The sequence below is a fragment of the Trachypithecus francoisi genome, unplaced genomic scaffold, assembly GCF_009764315.1.
Source record: "Trachypithecus francoisi isolate TF-2019V2 unplaced genomic scaffold, Tfra_2.0 Lachesis_group15, whole genome shotgun sequence".
Taxonomy (NCBI): Eukaryota; Metazoa; Chordata; class Mammalia; order Primates; family Cercopithecidae; genus Trachypithecus; species Trachypithecus francoisi.
The window spans coordinates 111,984,492-112,009,525 of record NW_022681460.1 but is presented as its reverse complement, the minus strand read 5'-3'; the positions used below and the strand labels follow the sequence as shown (position 1 = coordinate 112,009,525).

The 25,034-nt window shown below is 53.7% G+C and overlaps 1 protein-coding gene across 4 annotated transcripts; it reads left to right on the top strand.

Annotated features, from left to right (window-relative positions):
- The first annotated feature begins 16,203 nt into the window (after positions 1-16,203).
- ZNF205 (zinc finger protein 205) lies at positions 16,204-24,654 on the top strand. 4 transcript variants are annotated; one of them, XM_033236004.1, is made up of 7 exons: positions 16,204-16,561; positions 17,225-17,363; positions 19,497-19,644; positions 19,966-20,057; positions 20,564-20,684; positions 23,052-23,165; positions 23,402-24,654. In XM_033236004.1, exons 2-7 carry the CDS (start codon positions 17,307-17,309, stop codon positions 24,466-24,468), a joined length of 1,599 nt encoding a protein of 532 aa, XP_033091895.1. In that variant the 5' UTR covers positions 16,204-16,561; positions 17,225-17,306; the 3' UTR covers positions 24,469-24,654. The 4 variants fall into 4 exon arrangements, with proteins under 4 accessions (XP_033091895.1, XP_033091892.1, XP_033091896.1 ...); XM_033236001.1 differs by having other exon boundaries at positions 19,497-19,710; XM_033236003.1 differs by lacking the exon at positions 16,204-16,561 and adding an exon at positions 16,611-16,687 and having other exon boundaries at positions 19,497-19,710.
- Positions 24,655-25,034: the final 380 nt, after the last annotated feature.

The following is a 25,034-nucleotide window of genomic DNA, read 5'->3' as shown; positions in this document are numbered from 1 at the left end:
ATGGGAAGAGGGCGGGGCCAGGGACATGAAGACAAAGTGAGAAATCAGTAAATTCCAGCATGTGTGAGAGTGTAACCATCCCCCAAGCCGGAACTACCACCTCCCAAATGAAGACTGGCCTGGTGCCCCTTGCAGGTCTGCCCATCTTTCTTTTGGGCTAAGAGCTGCCATTTTTAAAAGCCCACAGTGTGCTGGTTTCTTTGCTAGGCTTTTCATTCACGTGACTACTCTTTGCAATGGCCTCCTGTGTGCCAGGCACTGTTACAAAGCAGGGGCTAAAGACACAGAGAGAAACTGGAAGAATAAGGCCCTGCTCTCAGGGGCTTACATTTTAGGGCAAAGGTGCAGCGACAGTGCTAGGAAAAAATGGAACAGGAGGATGTGATGGGGCAGAGGCTGCTCCATCTACACGGTCACCTAAAGTCCTCCCGAGTCCTGCCAGGTGGTTTTGTCCCAACTTTACCGATGACGAAGCAAGGGCTCCCCGGGCGGGAAGTGACCTCACCAACAGCGTTTGGGCCCAAACCAATTCCTTCCCTGTGCTTAAGGTGCCTTCTTGGGTTGTGCCCTTGGCTGCAGCTGGTGCCTTCCTGAGCGTTCAGAGCCCCCGGGGAGTCAGGACCACCTCTCAGGTGTTGGCCGTTTCCCCGGCCAAGACCCCTCGGTCCGTTGGGGCCTGGACCCGCATGACTGGCTCATCTGCCGGGTCTTTGTTTTCCTGCACTTAACATCTGAGCTCATCCTGTTCTTATTCCAATTGTCTAGTGCTCCTTGCGCACGACGGTCTTTCTCCTTGGTGTGCTCTGCATTCCCCGCGTCCAGCGCCTCGCGCTTCCAGTCACGGGCTCCTGCCACACCATAGTTTGTCCAGGGGCGGGGCCAGAAAAACCCGCCCCCAGGGAAGTGGGCCCGAAGGCCAAGGGGCGGGGCGGGACGGGGTTCTGTAGGGCCGGAGGGGGCGTGTCCGGGGCGGGGTGGGGTACTGTAGCGCCGGAGCGGGTGTGGCCTTGGCGGGACCAGGCAACCAGTAGAGGCTCGGAAGCGAGAGGCGTGGAGAATCACTCATCACACCTGGTTAATTTTTTTTTTTTTTTTGCATTTTTTGTAGAGATGGGGTTTCACCATGTTGGCCAGGCTAGTCTTGAACTCCTGACCTCAGGTAATCCACCTGCCTTGGCCTCCCAAAGTGCTAGGATTACAGGCATGAGCCACCGCACTCAGCCTCTTTGATCAACTGAGGTCAGGAGTTCAAGACTAGCCTGGACAACATGGTGAAAGCCCATCTCTACTAAAAATTTTTGTTTCTTTTAAAATTGTAATTCTCCCAATTCCACTTATTTTATTTTATTTTATTAGAGATAAGGTCTTGCTATATCTCCCAGGCTGGACTCAGACTCCTGGGTTCAGGTGATCCTCCCACCTTGGTCTACCAAGGAGCTGGGACTACAGCTGGCACTCCATGCCATCGAGCGTTCTTTCCCTCTCGTTGCTGAATGATTTTCCTCATTACATCAGTTATTCATTCTACCACGGGTAGACAGTGGGCAGTTTTCAGTTTGGGGCTACCTGTAGTTGTTCTCATATGTCTCTGGTGACCATATATGGGACAGCAGTCTGAAATAGGTGAAGAGCAGAGTGGGAGGTTTTATCTTTGGGAGGTAAGGACTGCACGTGTGTACTCCGAGTTCTGAGGCCACTGAGGGAGCCTCAGGGACTGGCCTCCGGGCAGAGCTGCTCTCACTGCCCTGGGCATTGGGGACAAGGCCAGGACAAGCAGGACCCCGTACATGTTTCCTCGAATGGCTTATGGTCGCTTCAGAAAGATGCTGGGTGTTTGTTGACGTTCGGGCTGCCAGGGACATCGAATCTGGTCGTCCGCCAGGGTGTGCAGAGGGAGTGGCGCTTTTCAGGTGTAGGAACAGCTCTGGAAATAAACGAGGGATGGAAAAAGGAGACAGACTGAGCTTCCGGCCCTAGGCCCTCCACAGCCCTGCTGCATGTATCCTTGGCGAAGTCACTTTTCATTTGAAAACCATCACTGCCTCGTCTATAATGCATGAACGATGATGCCACCCGCCAGATGAATTGCAGGAGAGGGCTGCAGAAGAGGTTTGCAAAGGCACTGAGACCTTAAAGATAATAAACGTGTGTGAATCCGTACCTGAAACTAGGGGGCGCTAAAGAGAGTGTGGTCCCTACAGGGCTGGGGTGAAGTGTGCGGAGTCGGAGGGGGCACCTTTGGAGCAGTGTCCTCCAAGAGAAGTGTGGTGCCACCCACAGCCGCAATTTTAAATTTTCTGGTAGCCACCATTAAAGAGGTAAAAGGAAACAGGTGCGATTAATTTTTTTTCTTTTTTTTTTTGAGACGGAGTTTTGCTCTTGTTGCCCAGGCTGGAGTGCGATGGCCCGATCTCGGCTCACCACAACCTCCACCTCCTGGTTTCAAACAATTCTCCTGCCTCAGCCTCCCAAGTAGCTGGGATTACAGGCATGCACCACCACACCCGACTAATTTTGTATTTTTAGTGGAGACGGGGTTTCTCCATGTAGGTCAGGCTGGTCGCGAACTCCTAACCTCAGTTGATCCGCCTGCCCCGGCCTCCCAAAGTGCCGGGATTACAGGCTTGAGCCACCGCGCCCGGCCGCGATTAATTTTAATAATACGATTTAGTTAAGTCGTTATATCCAAAATGTTATTATTTCAACAAACACAGAAAATTGTTAATAACTTGATGCACATTCTTTTTTCTCACAAAAGTCTTCAAAATCCAGTGTGCACTTTACAGCGAGAGCACGTCTGAGCTCCGCCTCGCCCCATTTAAAGCACTCAATAGCCATCTTTGGCTTTGGGCCGGTTCTGGGACCTCAGAGTTGTGGTGTTTCCTGCAGGGAAAGACTATTGTGGCTGCTGGAGGGCGGAGGAAGAATAACAATAGGCGAAGTGCAGGGCACTGGGGTCTCTTAGGGCCTCGCCTTTCCCGTGGAGAACACAGCTGCTTGCTGAAATAATTAGGAGTCCAAAACCTCTGCAGGGAAGAAGGGGAGATGGGAAATGAGGAAGAAGCCCCGGGGGACACCGGGGAAGGGAGAAAATGAGCCGGGGCAGCTTGATTTGCAGCAAATTTATGATTTTAAAGGCGCGGCAAGGTGGGGCACGGTGGCTCACTCTTGTAATCCCAGCACTTTGAGAGGCCAAGGCACGCAGATGACCTGAGGCCAGGAGTTCAAGACCAGCCTGGCCAACATGGTGAAAACCCTGTCTCTATTAAAAATAGAAAAGTAGCTGGGCGTGGTGGCGGGTGCCTGTACTCACAGCTACTCGGGAGGCTGAGGCAGGAGAATTGCTTGAACCCAGGAGGCAGAGATAGCAGTGAGCTGAGATGGCACCACTGCACTCCAGCCTGGTGACAGAGCGAGACTCCGTCTCAAAAAAAAAAAAAGACCTGCCCAAAAGGTAGGTCACTCCCAGTTTCCCAGTCAGCAGAATTTTTGTTGATTTGGGATCTGGGAGGGTGAGCACTTAGAACCACAGTACAGGCCAGTGCAGTGGCTCACAACTCTTATCCCAGCACTTTGGGCGGCTGAGGTGGAAAGATCACTTGAGCCTAGGAGTTTGAGACCAGCCTGGGCAACATAGTGAGATCTCTACAAACTTTTTTTTTTTTTTTTTTTTTGAGGCAGCGTCTCGCTCTGTCGCCCGGACTGGAGTGCAGCGGCCGGATCTCAGCTCACTGCAAGCTCCGCCTCCTGGGTTTACGCCATTCTCCTGCCTCAGCCTCCGGAGTAGTTGGGACTACAGGCGTCCGCCACCTCGCCCAGCTAGTTTTTGTATTTTTAGTAGAGACAGGGTTTCACCGTGTTAGCCAGGATGGTCTCGATCTCCTGACCTCGTGATCCGCCCGTCTCGGCCTCCCAAAGTGCTGGGATTACAGGCTTGAGCCACCGCACCCGGCCTACAAATTTTTTAAAATTAGCTGGACATGGTGGTACATGCCTGTAGTCCCAGCTACTTAGGAGGCTGAGGCAGGACGATCACTTGAGCATAGGTGGTTGAGGCTGCAGTGAGCCATGATCACACCACTGCACTCCAGTCTGGATGACAGAGCCAGACCCTGTCTCAAACACACACACACACACACACACACACACACACACACACACACACACAGAACCACGTTCCAGCTGCAAAGACTGCACAGCGCTGGGAAAATATTTTGGTCTCTATACAGGCCACAAAAAAAGAGAGAGTGTTGAACCTACCTCCACCGTTTGTCCTGGGGGTGGTCCCAGCATGGCTTGTTCAGGACCATCTTGGCCCTGCTCTGAGACCCCTGTAAGGAGTGAGGCCCTTCTAACTGGTTAAGCACCTTAGTTTTCTTACTGCAAGGTAGTGCCAAAGCATATGATTCTGAATAACTCCCAGCATAAGCTGGGTGCAATGGTTCACATCTGTAGTCCCAGTTCCGTGAGAGGCTGAGCCATTGGCTCACTTGAGCCCAGAAGTGGGAGTCCAGACTGAGCAAATATCAAGACTCTGTTTCTAAGAAGAAAAAACAAACAGATACATAACATAAAATATTTGCATGTCAGTTCCTTCTCAAAGGACCTTGAACTTTCTGCTTTGTGATTCTCTCTGAAAGCTCTATTGCCAGTAGCAATCTTCAAGGTGACTGCTTAAAGAGTGGCAGTACATCCCTCTCTAGTATTTACATATTATTGATTCCAGCAAGACCTGCAGAGAGTTCCCTGTTTGGGGCACTACCCTTTGCAAGTGCAGAATTGTGTACTGCAGGGAAAGCCAGGGCACTGGGCACCCCTGAGACATAATAGAGTTTCCACAGAGCCAAAAGCTTGTAGGATGCTCATTTGGGCAATTCTGTTATTACTTAGAAATATATTATTAAGGGCCGGGCGCGGTGGCTCAAGCCTGTAATCCCAGCACTTTGGGAGGCCGAGACGGGTGGATCACAAGGTCAGGAGGTCGAGACCATCCCGGCTAACCTGGTGAAACCCCGTCTCTACTAAAAAATATTTAAAAAACTAGCCGGGCGAGGTGGCGGGCGCTTGTAGTCCCAGCTACTCAGGAGGCTGAGGCAGGAGAATGGCGTAAACCCGGGAGGCGGAGCTTGCAGTGAACTGAGATCCGGCCACTGCACTCCAGCCTGGGCGACAGAGCGAGACTCCATCTCAAAAAAAAAAAAAAAAAAAATATATATATATATATATTATTAAGAAGGAAGTAGGGCTGGGTACAGTGGCCCACACCTGTAATCCCAGCACTTTGAGAGGCGGGAAAATCGCTTGAGCCCAGGAGTTTGAGACCAACCTGGGCAACATACTGAGACCTTGTCACTACAAAAATTTTTGAAAAATTAGCTGGGTGTCTGGGCACGGTGGCTCACGCCTGTAATCCCAGTACTTTGGGAGGCTGAGGCGGGTGGATCACCTAAGGTCAGGAGTTCGGGACCAGCCTGGCCAACCTGGTGAAACCCCATCTCTACTAAAAACAGAAAAATGCCGGGCGCGGTGGCTCAAGCCTGTAATCCCAGCACTTTGGGAGGCCGAGACGGGCGGATTGCAAGGTCAGGAGATCGAGACCATCCTGGCTAACACGGTGAAACCTCGTCTCTACTAAAAAAATACAAAAACTAGCCGGGCGTGGTGGCCGGCGCCTGTAGTCCCAGCTACTCGGGAGGCTGAGGCAGGAGAATGGCGTGAACCTGGGAGGCAGAGCTTGCAGTGAGCTGAGATCCGGCCACTGTACTCCAGCCTGGGTGACAGCGAGACTCCGTCTCAAAAAAAAAAAACAAAAAAAAAAACAGAAAAATTAGCTGGGCATGGTGATGGGTACCTATAATCCCAGCTACTTGGGGGACTGAGGCAGTAGAATCACTTAAACCTGGGAGGCGGAGGTTACAGTGAGCCGAGATTGGAGACTGCACTACTGCACTCCAGACTGGGCGACAGAATGAGACTCCGTTTCAAAATAATAATAATTTAAAAATAAATAAATAAATACATAAATACATAAATAAAAATAAATGAAAACGTGCCCCATCACTAACTTTTGTTTTGTTTTGTTTAGCATTCCTGTCCTTCCTGGTACTACTAGATTCTCCAGGCTCATCTCTCACATTTCTTACCAGAGTCCTAGAACTGGCCATTTATCTAAGGAGCCCTGGTTCTTATCCTTAATTGGTTTCTTAAAAAAAAAAAACAAAAACAGGCCGGGCGCGGTGGCTCAAGCCTGTCATCCCAGCACTTTGGGAGGCCGAGATGGGCGGATCACGAGGTCAGGAGATCGAGACCATCCTGGCTAACACGGTGAAACCCCGTCTCTACTAAAAAATACAAAAAACTAGCCGGGCGAGGTGGCGGGCCCCTGTAGTCCCAGCTACTCGGGAGGCTGAGGCAGGAGAATGACGTAAACCCGGGAGGCGGAGCTTGCAGTGAGCTGAGATCCGGCCACTGTGCTCCAGCCGGGGCGACAGAGCGAGACTCTGTCTCAAAAACAAAACAAAACAAAACACAAAAACAACAACAACAGCAACAACAAAAACAGTATAAAGCATTCCCAAAAACAATTTTTTTTTTTTGAGATGGAGTTTCACACTTGTTGCCCAGGCTGGAGTGCAATGGTGTGATCTTGGCTCACTATAACCTCTGCCTCCTGGGTTCAAGCGATTCTCCTGCCTCATCCTCCTGAGTAGCTGGGATTACAGGCATTTACCACCACACCTGGCTAATTTTGTATTTTGTATTTTTTTTTTTTCGTAGAGATGGGGTTTCTTTATGTTGGTCAGGCTGGTCTCAAACTCCTGAACTCAGGTGATCTGCCCTCCTTGGCCTCCCAAAGTGCTGGGATCACAGGCATGAGCCACCGCACCCGGCCACAAAAACATAATTTTTAAAAGTATGAGATGAAAACATGGAAATTCTACATTTTTCACACTCAAGAGAGTGAGAAGAACATGATAGAGATTCGTGGGAAAGAATAGAGAGGAGGGAATCTCAAGGCTGGGGTGGGGATAGGAAGTAAAAGGACAGCAAGGCGGGTGCCTGGGTGCCCTTGCCATCTGCTCCCGTGAGGGGCCTCCAGTAGGGTTCTTCCAATGCTGCGCTGGTCAGAGTGGCTCCTACAGGCTCCCATGCCTGCTGGCTTCAGTGACTTTGGCTTATGTATGAGTGAATGCAGCCGAAACTCCACCCAACACTGGGCGATGCTTTGAGTATCAGGTAACAGGGAATGGCAGTAGCATCAGAAATGGGTATTTTCAGATGATGACAGAGTCCCGGCTTCCTAAAAATCCACCAACCCCTAAAGGGAAAGTAATTTAATTTACCCTAATTTCCAACCGACAGGCCCAACCCCAAAGCCTGTGTGAGGGACTATTGAACTTAGTTCCAATAAAGAGTCTCCTCCCTGCCCATCCTGTAAGCTGTCTCAACTCCCAGGTAGAGACACTACACTGGATACTAGGATGTGGGTATTTGGGGTTTTCTTGTCCTGAAGTTCACAGCTTGCCTGAAGCTAACAAGCCTGATAATCAAATAAAGAAGTGCTGACTGGGCGTGGTGGCTCACGCCTGTAATTCCAGCACTTTGGGATACCAAGGTGGGCAGATCGCTTGAGGCCAGGAGTTAGAGACTATTCTGATGAACATGGTGAAATCCCGTCTCTACTAAAAATACAAAACATTAGCTGAGCATGGTGGCGTGCACCTGTAGTTCTAGCTACTAGGGAGGCCAAGGCTCGAGAATCACTTGAACCCAGGAGGCAGAGGTTGCAGCAAACCAAGCTCACACCACTGCACTCCAGCCTGGGCGACAGAGTGAGAAGCACCTGGTGTTGTTGCCTAGGGATGCCCTTCCTGTCCTCCCGGGGTTTGTTGAAGACAGGAATAGGCTGTTTTTCCCAACTGTGATAGGTAGGCTGCCCAGGCTGAGATTTGTGAGCCAGGCTTAGGTCAGGATCCTGGGGCTGAGGACACTCCCGTGGGCGCATGAGGATAGCCTCCACTCCCGCCCTATTTGCCAGCTCAGATGTCTGTTCATTCCTAGAAAGCCACCAAGGCTCCATGGTAGTAAGCTGTTGGGGTGTTTCCTGTTACTGCAAGGCAAGGGTGTCAAGACGTGGGTGGTGAGTAGAAGCCTGGTTAAGGAAACTGTAACAGACCCATACAAGAGAATGCACCCTAGTTAAATAATAATAATAATAATAAAAGCAAGGCAACGCTGCATTTTTCTCCTATTTTTCTCCTTTTCTCTGTTTTTTATTTTGAATATTCTCTAAGATATATGTCACACGGCCGGGCGTGGTGGCTCAAGCCTGTAATCTCAGCACTTTGGGAGGCCGAGATGGGCGGATCACGAGGTCAGAAGATCGAGACCACCCTGGCTAACACAGTGAAACCCCGTCTCTACTAAAAAATACAAAAAACTAGCCGGGCGAGGTGGCGGGCGCCTGTAGTCCCAGCTACTCGGGAGGCTGAGGCAGGAGAATGGCGTAAACCCGGGAGGCGGAGCTTGCAGTGAGCTGAGATCTGGCCACTGCACTCCAGCCTGGGCGACAGAGCGAGACTCCGTCTCAAAAAAAAAAAAAAAGATATATGTCACCCATACAGAGGGGGCAAGTCCCAGGTCGACCATATGGTATAGTCCCATTTTTGAAACAAAACCAAACACCCGAGGCAGGGGAGTGTGAGGCCGACCCTCGGCCGGGGAGGCTGGACCCGGGCGCCCTGGAGGGGGTTGGCATCTCATGGATCGGGATCCTAACCCCGGAGGTTGGACTCTTCCTTCTTAAGACACCCCGGTCCCAGGCAAGGAGGAGGCCTCGGCGCTCCCCCATGGAGGCCCTCGACCAGGCAGCCTCAGTTTCCCCACGGGCGGAAGCCGACTCGAGGCTGGGGTGCCCTCGCCGCGTGCTCCTAGCGGCGATTGCCCCCGCGCCCCGGGCGGGACAGGTGGGGCTCCGCGAGAAGGCCCAGCAAGCCGGAAGTTGCAATGGCGCAGCCGGACGGAAAACGCGGGGACACCGGCCAGGGTCGGCCGCGTTAGGGTGACCCTCCCCGCTCAGTAGAGCTGCTGATCCGGGACGCGGCCCGGAGCGCGCAGGTGAGGGCGGCGGGGAGGGTGGGGGCGGGGAGGGGGCGGGGCCACGGGGATGCGGCCAATCAGCGGCGTCTCCCGTGGGCGGGGCGGGGCCGTTGCTTGGGCGACTCGCTCCAGCGTCTGTGTTCCGTGAACTGAGCAGCTGGGCGGTGCGGACCAGCTGGGCGGTGCCGACAGGTGCACTTGGGGCTCCTGGGCCTCCTGCGGCCGCGTCGGTTTCGGGGACCAGGTAGCCTCGCCGCCTCCGGAGGCTCTCACGCCCTGGTGTCCGGTGGCCCTGGGAATTCTCTTCTTTTAAAAATGTGTATTCCCTGGGTCCTATCTAACACTTCTGCTGGTTTTTTTCTCCTCTTTTAGAGTTTAATATTTACCCTGCTCTTTTTTGTTTTTTGTTTGTTTGAGACAGAGTCTCGCACTGTCGCCCGGGCTGGACGCGATCTCGGCTCACTGCAACCTCCGCCTCCCAGGTTCAAGCGATTCTCGTGCCTCAGCCTCCCAAGTAGCTGGGATTACAGGCGCTCGCCACGACGCCCAGCTAATTTTTGTATTTTTAGTAGAGATGGCATTTCACTATGTTGGCCAGGCCGGTCTCAATTTCCTGACCTCGTGATCCGCCCGCCTCGGCTTCCCACAGTGCTGGGATTACAGGTGTGAGTCACGGCGCCAGGCCTGCTCTGCTCTTTATTATTCTCATTTTTCTTTATCTTGCTCAGTTCCCTTATTTTCTCCTATGGTTGTCTCCTTCTTTCCTTCCTTCCTTCCTAAGGCAATCTACATCTCCCTGTCTCCAACCTGGCTTAGCCATTTTAATTAGTACCTATTAGTTTTTTCTTACTTCAGATGGGTCTTTTTCCCCTATTTTTTATTATTCTTTTTTTTTCTTTTTTTTTTTTTTGAGACGGAGTCTCACTCTGTCGCCCAGGCTGGAGTGCAGTGGCCAGATCTCAGCTCACTGTAAGCTCCGCCTCCCAGGTTTACGCCATTCTCCTGCCTCAGCCTCCCGAGTAGCTGGGACTACAGGCGCCCGCCACCTCGCCCGGCTAGTTTTTTGTATTTTTTAGTAGAGACGGTGTTTCACCGTGTTAGCCAGGATGGTCTCGATCTGCTGACCTCGTGATCCGCCCGTCTCGGCCTCCCAAAGTGCTGAGATGACAGGCTTGAGCCACCGCGCCCGGCCTTTTTTTTTTTATTATTCTTTAAGTCTTGACTTAACTGTCAGGTCAATCTCTGAGAGTAGATCATCATTTATTTATTAAAGGAGGAGTCCTCTCCTTACTCAGAGTCAGTGAAGCCGCCAGCTACAGGAGTTGGCATTTGTTCAGTATTTACCATGCCCGAAGCTCTGCTAAGCGGCTTTGTGCATTAAAGTCAATTTTTTTTTTTTTTTTTGAGACAGAGTTTCGCTCTTGTTGCCAAGGCTGGAGTACAGTGGCGTGATCTCGGCTCACCACAACCTCTGCCTCCCAGGTTCAAGCAATTCTCCTGCCTCAGCCTCCCGAGTAACTGGGATTACAGGCATGTGCCACCATGCCCGGATAATTTTTGTAGTTTTAGTAGAGACGGGATTTCTCCATTTTGGTCAGGCTGGTCTCGAACTCCTGACCTCAGGTGATCCGCCCGCCTCGACCTCCCAAAGTGCTGGGATTACAGACATGAGCCACTGTGCCCGGCCCCAGTTATAGTCAATTCTTGAGAGGTAAGTACGTCGCTGCACAGATGACCTGTGAGTTGAATGCAGACAGCAGGTGTGTTCTGCTGGACTTGTATGGAATTCTTAAATTTTAAAACTTTGTCATTGTCAGCCGCGTGCAGTGGCTTATGCCTGTAATCCCAGCACTTTGGGAGGCCGAGGCGGGTGGATCATGAGGTCAGGAGATCGAGACCATCCTGGCTAACACAGTGAAACCCAATCTCTACTAAAAATACAAAAAAATTAGCCAGGCGTGGTGGCGGGCGCCTGTAGTCCCAGCTACTAGGGAGGCTGAGGCAGGAGAATGGTGTGAACCCGGGAGGAGGAGCTTGCAGTGAGCTGAGACTGGGCCACTGCACTCCAGTCTGGGTGACAGAGCGAGACTCCGTCTCAAAAAAAAAAAAAAAATTCTCGGCCGGGCGCAGTGGCTCAAGCCTGTAATCCCAGCACTTTGGGAGTCCGAGATGGGCGGATCACGAGGTCAGGAGATCGAGACCATCCTGGCTAACACGGTGAAACCCCGTCTCTACTAAAAAATACAAAAAACTAGCCGGGCGAGGTGGCGGGCGCCTGTAGTCCCAGCTACTCGAGAGGCTGAGGCAGGAGAATGGCGTAAACCCGGGAGGCAGAGCTTGCAGTGAGCTGAGATCCGGCCACTGCACTCCAGCCTGGGTGACAGAGCAAGACTCTGTCTCAAAAAAAAAAAAAAAAAAAATTCTCATCAATTTAAAAGTCAGGAGGTCACAGAGGAATCTAATGGTTTCTTGGCTTTTCTTGAATGATTTCTCAAGGGCCTCTGAAGTCCCTTCGCCCTCCCATCTTATACCCAAGCCATTGGTCCCTTATATAAGCTGGTGGCTGGAGGCATTTAAGTTTTTGTTTTTAAATAGAGTTGGGGGCTGGGCGCAGTGGCTCAAGCCTGTAATCCCAGCACTTTGGGTGGCTGAGGCAGGCGGATCACAAGGTCAGGAGATCGAGACCATCCTGGCTAACACGGTGAAACCCCATGTCTACTAAAAATACAAAAAATTAGCCAGGCGTGGTGGCGGGCGCCTGTAGTCCCAGCTACTTGGGAGGCTGAGGCAGGAGAATGGCGTGAACCTGGGAGGCGGAGCTTGCAGTGAGCCAAGATTGTGCCACTGCACTCCAGCCTGGGTGACAGAGCAAGACTCCGTCTCTAAATGAATAAATAAAGAAATAAATAGATTTGGGGTCTCGTTATGTTGCTGAGGCTGGTCTGGAACTCCTGGGCTCAAGCCATCAGCTCACCTTGGCCTCCCAAAGTGCTGGGATTACAGGCATGAGGCATTGTACCCAGCCCCGTTTAAGTTTTCTTTTTTTTTTTTTTTTTTTTTTTTGAGACAGAGTCTTGCTGTGCCGCCCAGGCTGGAGTGCAGTGGCGCGATCTCGGCTCCGCCTCCCAGGTTCCCGCCATTCTCCTGCCTCAGCCTCCGAGTAGCTGGGACTACAGGCGCCCGCCACCGCGCCCGGCTAGTTTTTTTTTTTTTGTATTTTTAGTAGAGACGGGGTTTCACTGTGTTAGCCAGGAGGGTCTCCATCTCCTGACCTCGTGATCCACCCGCCTCGGCCTCCCAAAGTGCTGGGATTACAGGCTTGAGCCACCGCGCCCGGCCCCGTTTAAGTTTTTTTTTTTTTTTTTTTTTTTTTTTTTTTTTTTTTTTTGAGACGGAGTCTCGGGCTGTCACCCAGGCTGGAGTGCTGTGGCCGGATCTCAGCTCACTGCAAGCTCCGCCTCCCGGGTTCACGCCATTCTCCTGCCTCAGCCTCCCGAGTAGCTGGGACTACAGGCGCCGCCACCTCGCCCGGCTAGTTTTTTGTAGTTTTTAGTAGAGACGGGGTTTCACCGTGTTAGTCAGGATGGTCTCGATCTCCTGACCTCGTGATCCGCCCGTCTCGGCCTCCCAAAGTGCTAGGATTACAGGCTTGAGCCACCGCGCCCGGCCTCCCGTTTAAGTTTTTAATGTCTGCTCTACTTACTGACTCACCTTGCCCTGACACCTGTTGGAGTATTTTTAGAGGCTGCTATTGCCACATGGAAACTGTGGTAACCCTCTCTCCTAGACCTGCCTAGATCCAAAAGCCAGCCTTGGAAGGAATACCTCTCATTCTCAAGAAGAAGTTAATGTCTGCCTTATAGTAGATGTCCAATAAATATTCTTTGAACAATTAAATAGATGCTCAGACTTCATTTGACCTAGTTTAGGTGATCCCATGGAGGGATCCAAACCTTTGGACTCCCCCAGTATCCCTGAATTGTCCCCTTTTGCTGGTAGAGAAACTTCTGCCCAAGAGTCAGGACACATCAACATATCCACTTTTGGGGGGCTTGGTGCACTCCTGGGACTGTGTGGGGTGAAAGAGTCCCTTTCAGGAACAAATTCCCTGACCCTGGACACTCAGCTCTCCTCCTGGTTGGCAGAGTGAAGAGTGTCATCAATTCCAGGACTCCTCCCCACTTCAGCTTTCAGTTCATTGCTCACTCTGGCTTGAAAACAGTACTGACTTGCTAAGTTGCATGTCTCTCTTTGCCTTGAGGCTTGAAACAGCTAGTAGCCAAGTGTGGTGGCTCGCACTTGTGCTCCCAGCTACTCAGCAGGCTAACGCGAGAGAATCACTTGAGACCAGGAGTCTGAGACCAGCCTGGGTGATACAGCAAGACCACATCTCTAAAAAAATCAAAACCAAAAACAGAACACCTGGCCAGGCACAGTGGCTCAGCCTATAATCCCAGCACTTTGGGAGGCCAAGGTGGGTGGATTGCTTGAGCCCAGGAGTTTGAGACCAGCCTGGCCAACATGGTGAAACCCTGTCTCTACTAAAAATACAAAACTGAGCTGGCCGCAGTGGCCCACTCCTGTAATCCCAGCTACTCGGGAGGCTGAGGCAGGAGAATCGTTTGAACCCAGGAGGTGGAGGTTGCAATAAGCTGAGATGGTGCCATTGCACTCCAGCCTGGGTGACAGAGCGAGACTCTGTCTCAGAAAAACAAAAACGAAAACAAAACAACAACAAAATCCGAAAAACAGAACACCCGGAAAACACCAGACACAAACCCCAGGAGTAATTTTTCTTTCGTCAAATTGACAATAGCATCAATCAGAATCCCGGACTCCTGAAACATGTTTAATTTTAAAAGCAGAGTTGCAAACTCAAATGCTAGAGGGGCCAAGTAGGCACTGTGGCCACCTAGAAAGCGGACCCTGAAGGTGGGCAAGGTGGGTCCAGCATTGGTAAATGTTCTAATATTTTTTGCACTTATTATCATTATTTTTTGTCTTTTTTTTTTTTTTTTTCCTTTTTGTGGAGAACGGGGTCTCGCTGTATTACCCAGGCAGGTCTCGAACTCCTGGGCTCAAGCTATCCTCCCGCCTCTGCCTCCCTGAGAGCTGGGATTACAGGCGTGAGCCACCGCGCCCGGCTGTTCTAATATTTTTTAAAGAATCAATTTTATAGGGCGGGCATGGTGGCTCACGCCTGTAATCCCAGCACTTTCGGAGGCTGAGGTGGGCGGATCACCTGAGGTCAGGATTTCAAGACCAGCCTGGCCAACATGGAGAAACCCCACCTCTACTAAAAATACAAAATTAGCCGGGTGTGGTGGCGCATGCCTGTAATCCCAGGTACTCAGGAGGTGGAGGCAGAAGAATCGCTTGACCCCAGGAGGCAGAGGTTGGGGTGAGCTGAAATTGCACCATTGTACTCCAGCCTGGGCAAGAGTGAAACTCCGTCTAAAAAAAAAAAAAAAAAAAAAAAAAAGAATCAGTTTTATGAGTCTCAATTTTTAAGTGTTAGAAACTAAGTTAAAAAAAAAAAAATTAGCTGGGCGCGGTGGCTCACGCCTATAATCCCAGCACGTTGGGAAGCCAAGGCAGGTGGATCACTTGAGGTCAGGAGTTCGAGACCGGCCTAGCCCACATGGTGAAACCCCTGTCTCTACTAAAAATACAAAAATTAGCCAGGCATGGTGATGGACACCTGTAATCTCAAATACTCGGGAAGCTCAGCTGAGGCAGGAGAATCACTTGAACCGGGGTGGCGGAGGTTGCAGTGAGCCAAGATCTCACCATTGCACTCGTCTGGGCCACAGAGCGAGACTTCATTTCAAAAAATAAAGAAAAAAAAATTAAACCTCTGGGCATGATGGCTCACACCTGTAATGCCAGCACTTTGGGAGGTGGGAGGATTGCTTGAGATCAGGAGTTCAAGACCAGCCTGGGTAACAAAGCAAGACCCCCATCTCTACAAAAAAAATTTTAAAATTGGCCCGATGTGGTGGCTCACACCTGTAATCCCAGCACTTTGGGAGGCTGAGGCAGGCAGATCAGGAGGTCAGGAGATTGAGACCTGCCTGGCTAACAAGGTGAAACCGCGTCTCAATTAGCCGGGTGTGGTGGCGGGAGCCTGCAGTCCCAGCTACTCAGGAGGCTGAGGCAGGAGAATGGCGTGAACCTGGGAGGCAGAGCTTGCAGTGAGCCAAGACTGTGCCACTGCACTCCAGCCTGGGTGACAGAGCGAGACTCCGTCTCAAAAAACAATTAGCCAGACATGGTGGCAGACGCCTGTGGCCCCAGCTACTTGGGAGGCTGAGGTCAATCACTTGAGCCCGGGAGGTTGAGGGTACAGTAAGCTATGATCGTGCCACTGCACTTCAGCCTGGGTAATAGAGAGAGACCCTGTCTCAGATAAATAAATAAATAAATACACAAACCCTTGAGAGCCCACACAACACATCACGAGCAACTCTGTGCCTGTCTTACCGTGTGAAGCTGTGCATCTCAGGGGATTCTGGTGAGCCAAAGGCAGCAGGCATGGGAGCATTTCCTAGGGAACCTTCCTGGAATCTGATTCCAGGACTAGGTCCCTGGCCCTTTTCCTGACACCCAGCCCCATGCCTGCCCAGGAGAAATGGTTCCTTCCCCTAGAAAGTAAAGCACAGTCTCTGTCCTCTCCATTTGAGGCCTTACTTCTCAGGTTATAAAGGGAAACGGTGCCTGAAAGGCAGAATCTGCAGCTGCCAGGCGTGTTTGAGAACTTAGGACCCCATTTATAGCAGGATCACACCCTCTATCACCAAGCTGAAATGGGTCTGGAAGAATCAGATTTAACAACTTCTTCCCGAGGTGTGGGGCATCCGGGTTGGGGGGAGTCCCCAGTCTGCTTCCCAAGTTCACTCAGGAAGAGAGTTCTGTGCCCGTCTTGGGGGGACCCAGAGGGCCCTTGACTAGGAGTTCTTAAATGAATTCAGGATCCCTCAGGAGATAACAACCTTCAGAAACCCCAAGTGCTAAAATAAATGGTCCTGCCCTCTCCACCCTGCAAAATGCCCTTCTTTCTACCTGTGAGGACGACTGCAGCGCTCTCTTTGAAATTTCAAATAGCACAATCTTTCCACAAAATTTATCTTCCATTTTTCTGTTTTGGTGGCCCTGCCTTGCTGGCATCATGAATGCGCGCTGGGTAAAGCCATCCTCACGAGCTGGCATTGCAGCTCTGGGAGTCACCTCCAGGCCAAGAGCAGGTGCAACCCAGGCTCGAGACTCCAGACCCGGAACCCTCAAAACCGGGAACGCTGTAGGGCTGCGGCTGCATGGGGAATGGGATCTGGGAGGGACTTCCTGTTGTCCCTAATCCCAGTCTCCACCCGGCTCCCCCGCCCGCCCCGTGCAGGCTGTGGAGACTCCCTTCCCGGGGGAGGGGGCTCCCGCTGCTGCAGGTGCCCCCTCTGCCTCCACCCTGGTGAGAAGGGGGTGCTAGGGAGGGCATCTGGATCTTGAGACCGGCGCAGATGATCAGCTTGCAGGAGGGGATGGGGTCAAAGGTGGAAGGCTTCAAGCTGGCAGGAGAGAAGGGGGCCAGGACCGGGTATGGGAAGGAGAAGGACATTGTCTGCCAGGACCAAGAGGAGGATGGGCATTCCAGGCCTGGGGCAGGTGGCTGCAGCTGCAAGGGGGCTGCTGAGAGCGGGCAGGTTGATTTCTGAATTCCTGGTGGGGCTGGGAGTCAGGTAGGGACACAGTGCATGTCCTGGGCTCGGGGGACAGCAGGGTCTGGTTGCCCCTGGCCTTGACGGGCGGGGCCCCACCAGCACCTGTTTTGCAGGATCTCTGCAGAACTTTCTGCTCCTGATGACAGGAAATAGCAATTCCAATTTAGCCTCGGCTTTACCTGAGCCGGTTACGCTGAGATGCGAGGCTCTTGCTTCAGCGATAAAGGGGACAATACAAAATAGCATTCTTTCAAAAATAGGACCCAGAAAACATCACACAGAGTGGGACCATTGGATAGGGTCTGGGAGACTTTCTTTCCGATTGGGACAGGGAGTGCTGGTCCTTGTGGGGATTTTCAGGGCTCTTTGGAGGTGTCCAGGAAGCGAGGGCTGGTTTCTCTCGGCTCTTCCAGGCTCCTGGCCAGAAGTTCGAGGGAGCTTGGACAAAAAGAGGCAGAAACAACTTAGCTGTTCTTTTTAGCTCGGAAATAGAAAATGTCTGCACACGGCGGAGGCATCCAGGCCGCCCAGGACAAGGAGACACCGCTGGAGGTACAGATGGGGCCGGGTGAGGGAGGCATACGATGGAAGAGGCTGGTGCGGAGGAGATTTTCAAGGCACGGAGTCTGGACCCCTGGAAGAGTTAGACTTACTGGGGTGGGGGGATCAAAGAAAAGGTGGCATGCTGGGTAGCACCCTCTGTCCGGAATTTACAGCGTAACAGTTTTGTTTTGCTGGTGAATTCTCTAGTCAGTGGCCACAGGAGATGGCAGGGGTCTGGGTGGGGGTCCTATTGGTGAGGTTTTCTTTCTGAGCAGCGCTCAGAGCACACAGGGAAACCTGTTCTCCTTCCCTGTGCTTCTCCATCTGTAACCACAGCTTCTCATCTCACTGGGTCCGAGCTCCCGTCCTTCCTCCTTCTTGTACCTGCTACCAGTGTGTGTGTGTGTAATTACTATTTGTGGGGAACCTGGGTCTTCGGGCTTGGAGTGGGAGGAGCGTCAGTCATCGACAGGCCAGGGGCCAGTCCCTGGCCTCTGGGAACCAGACCACATGCCTACCGTTCCCACCTGTCTCGCAGGGTCATGGGGAGGTTCTAAGGATAACAGGCATGAGATGTCATCATCTATGGCTTTCATACCATAGAAGCACAAAGAGTTGTTAGCATGGTTCAGTTTCCCATCTACTTCCCGTGTGCCTTGAACACCTTGTGCGTGTCAGTAGAGCCCCACACTTTGGCATTCTCTGCTGGCGCTGGCTTCTGTCTGGTGCGCACAGGGAGGGGAATAATGACCACCACCGCCCTGTGTTTATCCAGGACTTTCCTGAGCCGTCAGCTCCTTCTCCATCATTATCTGTGTGAACCTCATGACTGCTCTGTGCAGGGGCAGAGCAGCTGCGTCCTGAAGGCTGCCTGGTTGGGGAGGGGTGTCGCTGGGTCTGGCACCCAGGCACCCTGACTCATGGCCTGAGGTTCTTTCCCTTCAAGACCCAAACACAGACAGGGCATGGAGGAAGGGGTGTGATTCCCCAGCAGAAGGCCAGCCAGTCCCTGTGCTGTGGATGAGGCCCCACCAGGGCCCTCCCTGACTTTCCCAAAGCTTTTGAGCGACGTGGTCATGGGGTGTTGTCTCATCCCCAGCCCTGGTGTGTTAGTCTCCCGTGGCTGCTGTAACAAGTTTCCACCCTCTAGGGGGCTGAAAACAACCAGAATTGGCTCTCTCACAGTTCTAGACTGAAGTCCAAAATGGACGTGTTGGAAGGGTCACACTCCTTTTGAAAGCTCTAGACTAAGAGGATCCTCTCTTGCCTCTTCCAGCTCCTGGGGGCTCCTGGTGTCCTTGATGCGGGCATCCCTCCAGTCTCTGCTTCCTTCTCTGTGTCTCTGTGTCCTCTCGTATTCTTTTTTTTTTTTTTTTTTTTTTTTGAGACGGAGTCTCGCTCTGCCGCCCAGGCTGGAGTGCAGTGGCCGGATCTCAGCTCACTGCAAGCTCCGCCTCCGGGTTCACGCCATTCTCCTGCCTCAGCCTCCCGAGTAGCTGGGACTACAGGCGCCCGCCAGGTCGCCCGGCTAGTTTTTTGTATTTTTAGTAGAGACGGGGTTTCACCATGTTAGCCAGGATGGTCTCGATCTCCTGACCTCGTGATCCGCCCATCTCGGCCTCCCAAAGTGCTGGGATTACAGGCTTGAGCCACCGCGCCCGGCCTCTCTCGTATTCTTTTAAGGACATAAGTCATTATTAGATTTTAGGCTCACTCTAAATCCATGATGATTTAATCTCAAGATCTTTAACTTACCTGTATAAAGACCCTTTTCCCCAATAAGGCCCCATTCTGAGGTTCAGGGAGGACATGGATTCTTAGAGGACACTATTCAAGCCACTGCACTTGTTTTCCTCATACACTAATAAACAACAGTCTACACTGCTGAGGTCAGTGTGAGGCCAGAGCTGAGAAGGGGGAGCTGCCCTCGGGCACCACACCCACCGGCACCATAGCAGCAGCTTGATGAATATTCCTCCTCTTGCCACCCATCTTTGCTGGGGTGAGCTCGATGGAGGCAGCAAGGACAGTCCTTCAAGCTGTGTCTTGCATGTCGGTGTCCAACCCTGCTGGAACGCCCTGGCATGCAGCTCTGGGTGTCTCTCCCACTCATCCGGGTGCTGATGAGGCTGTCCTCTCTAGATTCCAGATGGTGGACATTCTCATCAGGAAATGCTTTCTAAGCTGGGGGAGGCAGTGCCTTCAGGGGACGCTCAGGAGTCATTGCACATTAAGACGGAGCCAGAAGAGCCACACCCCGAGGGGGCATCGCAGGAGGACGGGGCTCAAGGTGCTTGGGGCTGGGCACCCCTAAGTCACGGCTCTAAGGAGAAAGCTCTCTTCCTACCTGGCGGAGGTAGGAGAGGGATGGGGAAGAGGTGCTTTCCCAGGGAGGCAGCTGTGGGGAGGTGGGGGCCCAGGTCCAGGTGGGGCCGAGGGTCTCCATGCCGGCAAGGGACGTGATCTCCCCATGGCCCCCCGCCCCCTGGCAGCCTCAGAGCCATCTGACCCTGTCCTTGGGTCGGGCCAGGGGCGGAGTTTGAGGCAGCTAGAGTAGCAGCAGGTCCAGCAGGATGAGTTGGTCACCCTGAGGACCCCTCTCCTCCCACAGCCCTCCCTTCCCCCCGGATCCCAGTGCTTTCCCGAGAGGGGAGGACCAGAGACCGGCAGATGGCCGCGGCACTCCTCACTGCCTGGTCCCAGGTGAGTGGCCTTTCCCCAGCCCCTGCATGGTGCTCAGCCCTTCCTGCATCTGCTGGTTCTGTGTGCAAAGCCAGGACTCCGCTGGCCCCACTTGCAGCCAAGCCTGAAGCCTGGGGCTCTTGCTAGTGTTGCTGGAATTTTCCAGGCTCAAGGCCTATGGTCAGGCCTGGGCCAAAGCTGGAGGAGAAGCAGCAGGAATTAGAGACACAGGACCTCTCATTGGGAGCCGTTTGGAGCCGTCCTCCGAGGTCTGAGCTGAGAATGGGGGCTGCATGGACATCCTAAGTCTTAACTGTGGTCCCTGAAAATACTGCTTGGTCTTTGTTCTTTCTGAACGCCCCAGAAGGCCTTGGGTGGCTCATCTCTTCCCCATCAGATGGAAGTGGCAGGCCTCACTAGAGACAGCAGGTTGGGAGTCCAGGGTCTCACCACACATCTCATGACATGGTGTCCCTCCACTGTGTCCACGGCATGTCCTGGAGAGTGGATGTTTCATATTGTTTCAGATGCCAGTGACTTTTGAGGATGTGGCCTTGTACCTCTCCCGGGAGGAGTGGGGTCGGCTGGACCACATGCAGCAGAACTTCTACAGGGATGTCCTGCAGAAGAGAAACGGGCTGTCACTGGGTAAGCACTCGCCTGGAGTGAGGACTGGGGTGTTAGGGAGGGGTCCTGCTCTGCCATCTCCTCTCTCCTCCCTTCCCTCCCTCTCCCTCCCACCCTTCTCCTTGTCCCTCGAGACACACTGTTCTATAGAAACTTCTATAATGATGGAAAAGTTCTGTGTGTGCTAGGATGGGAGCCACAAGCCATGTGTGGCCGCTGAGCACTTGAAATGTTGGTAGAGCCCTTGAGTTTTTAATTTTACTTGATTTTGTTTTGTTTTGTTTTGAGGCAGAGTCTTGCTCTGTCACCCAGGCTGGAGTGCAGTGGCGCGATCTCAGCTCACTGTAAGCTCCGCCTTCCGGGTTCACGCCATTCTCCTGCCTCAGCCTCCCAAGTAGCTGGGACTACAGGCGCCCGCCACCACGCCTGACTAATTTTTTGTACTTTTAGTAGAGACAGGGTTTCACCGTGTTAGCCAGGATGGTCTCAATCTCCTGACCTTGTGATCCACTCGCCTCGGCCTCCCGAAGTGCTGGGATTACAGGTGTGAGCCACCGTGCCTGGCCAATTTTACTTGGTTTTAATTAGTTCAAATGAGAGTTTAAATAGCCACATATGGCTAGCAGCTACTGTACTGGACGCTGCCCCAGGAAGTCCGCTTTTTCTGGGTTCATCCCCAGGGCTCACTCCTGTAGCTCCGTCTGCTTTTCCAAGCCCCCAGCTTCAGAGGTGTCTGAGCAGCAAGCTCAGCTTCGGGGCCCGGGGGCTACTTGCCCTGGAGGGAGATGGCATGAGCTGAACTTCCCATGCCCCGCAGACCCTGGGGTGTTCCATCTGCTTTGAGGAGCAGGTGCTTGTCTCTGAGGGGCCTTGGTCCCCTTTGTTTCTTGAATGGTTGAATGGTAAGTATTTAAGTCCCAGAGCTTTTTTTTTGTTTTTTTTTTTTTTGAAACAGAGCCTTGCTCTGTCACCCAGGCTGGCCATCACGACTCATGCAGTCTCGACTTCCTGGGTTCAAGTGATCCTCCTGCCTCAGCCTTCTGAGTAGCTGGGGCTACAGGTACCACCATGCCCAGCTAATTTTTTCTTTTCTTTTTTTTTTTTTTGGTAGAAATGGGATCTCACTATGTTGTCCAGGTTGGTCTTGAGCTCCTGGGCTCAAGCCATCCTCCTGCTTTGGCCTCCCAAAGTGTTGGGATTATAGGCGTGAGTCACTGTGCCCAGCCATCCCACAGCTTTTGACTCCTCAGTTTCAGACTTTAGTTTTCATATGGAAAAGTCAGTATTCATTTACTCATTCACTCATTCAGTTGACACTTAGCTTTTTTTCTTTTTCTTCTTCTTATTATTATTTTTTTTGAGATGGAGTCTCGCTCTCTCACCCAGGCTGGAGTGTAGTGGCGTGATCTCGGCTCACTGCAATCTCTGCCTCCCAGGTTCAAGTGATTCTGCTGCCTCAGCCTCCCGAATAGCTGGGACTACAGGCACCCACCACCGTGCCCGGCTAATTTTTTTTTTTTTGTATTTTTAGTAGAGATGGGGTTTCACCATGTTAGCCAGGATGGTCTCGATTTCCTGACCTTGTGATCCGCCCACCTCAGCCTCCCAAAGTGCTGGAGGCATGAGCCACTGCGCCTGGCCACCACCCAGCTAGCACACTTGCTAGTCCGGGCAGAATCCAGGACTCAGCAGTTCCAGCTGGTGGCATCATGGTGGTCCCGAGGCCCCGCTGGCTGGCACCAGGGATGCTCACCCCTTAATTAGCTCAGGCTGCTCACCACCGCTCTTACGGTTCCCCGGCGCCTGGGCCAGCAAGCCCAGGCAAGTCCTGGGGGATCAGAAGGAACTCAGCACCCATTTTCAGCCCCACTGCAGGACTCGCAGAGCCCCAAGCCACCCGGTTGGTCCAACACATTCCTTTCTTCCCACGGGTGGTGGAAGCCAGGGCCCCCTCTGCTCTTTTACTGACTTGACCAAAATTCCTGGGGCCACACACCCCTAAGACTTGACAAATGGGATGACCTTAGTTGTTGGCAACCCTGGCCTTCCTGTCCCAGGTCCTCCCACTTGGAGGGCCACTACCCCCGCCCCTCCCGGTGTGGGTGTGGCAGCAGGACACCCGTCCCGCTGGCGGTGAGGTAGGGTGTTGCCCACTCCTCTCCCTTAAACTCTTGCTCTTTCAGGGAAAGAGACAGGCCTACTCAGCTCTGGCAGCCCCCAGCCAGGGGGCAGACCCCTGACCCAGGGGGACTTCTTGAAACTGCTTTATTTTACCCCATGTTTCCAGAGCCTCACCCCTGACTTGGGCCCCATCAGTTTTGGGGGGATGCTGTCTGCAGCTGGGCAGCGCCAGAAGGCCTGTGACAGCACAGCATCTTTTCTGGGCAGGCTTTCCCTTCAGCAGGCCTTTCTGGGGCCCCCAAGCGCAGGGCAAGGGCGAGGCCTCAGGCTCCAGCCGGCAGACAGGAGATGAGAAGGAGGAGTGGAGAGGCGCGTACACAGGTGAGGGACTGACGCGTGCCTTTGTCTGCGGGAGTGGGGTGCAGACGCCTTCTGGCTGTTGTCTGTGGGAGTGGGGCAGGGACACCAGACCCCCTCCTGGACGGTTTGCACCCAGGGCGGCCCTTGCGCTTTTTGGTCTCCGAGAATCCAGCCCCCACCCTTAGCTCTGCCTTCTCCACCCTCCTGGTGCCCTTAGGAAAGCTTGTCCCTCGCTGGAAACGACTTTCTTTTTCCAGGAGCCATCGAGGTGGGGCAGAGGATGCCGACCTCATCGGTGGCAGCCCTTGGAGATGTGAAGCCCTTCAGAACCAGGGCAGGGAAAGTCCAGGGGGGCGTCCCGCAGTGCGCGCAGGAAGCAGCTTGCGGCCGGAACTCAGGGCCTGCCAAAGACTCCGGGCAGCCGGCTGATCCACATGGCACTCCGGATGCAGCTCCACCGGACCCCAGTCCCACGGAGTCCCAGGAGGGCCGCGTCCCGCAGAAGCCCAGCGAGGAGAAGGGAGCCCCGGAGAGTGGCGAGGAGGGCCTGGCCCCTGACAGTGAGGCGGGCAGGAAGAGCTACCAGTGCGAGCAGTGCGGCAAGGGCTTCAGCTGGCACTCGCACCTGGTGACGCACCGGCGCACGCACACGGGCGAGAAGCCCTACGCCTGCACTGACTGCGGGAAGCGCTTCGGCCGCAGCTCGCACCTCATCCAGCACCAGATCATCCACACGGGCGAAAAGCCCTACACCTGCCCCGCCTGCCGGAAGAGCTTCAGCCACCACTCTACGCTGATCCAGCACCAGCGCATCCACACCGGAGAGAAGCCCTACGTGTGCGACCGCTGCACCAAGCGCTTCACCCGACGCTCGGACTTGGTCACCCACCAGGGCACCCACACGGGCGCCAAGCCGCACAAGTGCCCCATCTGCAGCAAGTGCTTCACGCAGAGCTCGGCGCTGGTCACCCACCAGCGCACCCACACCGGGGTCAAGCCCTACCCGTGCCCCGAGTGCGGCAAGTGCTTCAGCCAGCGCTCCAACCTCATCGCGCACAACCGCACGCACACGGGCGAGAAGCCCTACCACTGCCTCGACTGTGGCAAGAGCTTCAGCCACAGCTCGCACCTCACCGCGCACCAGCGCACCCACCGCGGCGTGCGGCCCTACGCCTGCCCACTGTGCGGCAAGAGCTTCAGCCGTCGCTCCAACCTGCACCGGCATGAGAAGATTCACACCACTGGGCCCAAGGCCCTGGCCATGCTGATGCTGGGGGCGGCGGCGGCGGGGGCTCTGGCCACACCCCCACCTGCTCCCACCTAGGAGGCCACGAGAGGGGAAGCGGGGCGCCCGGGGCCACTGGGACAGGCCCACTGGAGTCAAGGCTCCGAGGGAGGAGAGAGGGGCGCGGGAAGGGAGCTGGGGCGGTGAGGGTATGGGGTGAGGCATGGCGACGGGGGAGGGCGAGAAGGGGCAGACACTCTGCGAATTAAAGGCCTTGGACTTGAAGCGCCCGCCTACACAGCTTTGTCTCCTGGCGCCCTGGTGCTGATTCCCCGAGTGTGGGGGAGCTCCTGGGTCAATCTCCTGTCCTCCTTGAGGCATCCCCGAGTCACCACTCTTGGCTGGGTCCTCCACCGGGGTTGGGTTCCCTTTTGCCAAAGGCCCATTCCAGAGCGTTGCACACATTGGCAAGCAAAGGCTTCAAGTACAGAGAGGTTTCCAGGGCTGAAGCCTGTCAGCCACTCCTGGACCTGGGGACCCCTTGCCGGCCGTCTGCCGCTGCCACCACTTGTCCCAAGAGCACTGCTTACTGAGCCCGCACTCTCCCGTGGCTCTTCTCTTTGGAAGCCAGGAACAGGCAGAACTGGTCCAGAAACTCCTGCCTG

Excerpts from the sequence above, each read along its gene's own strand:
- ZNF205 (XM_033236001.1), top strand. The coding sequence starts at position 17,307 with ATGTCTGCACACGGCGGAGGCATCCAGGCCGCCCAGGACAAGGAGACA. Across the intron at positions 20,058-20,563 it reads TCCTCACTGCCTGGTCCCAG|ATGCCAGTGACTTTTGAGGA; the intron begins GTGAGTGGCCTT and ends ATATTGTTTCAG. Across the intron at positions 23,166-23,401 it reads GTGGAGAGGCGCGTACACAG|GAGCCATCGAGGTGGGGCAG; the intron begins GTGAGGGACTGA and ends TTCTTTTTCCAG.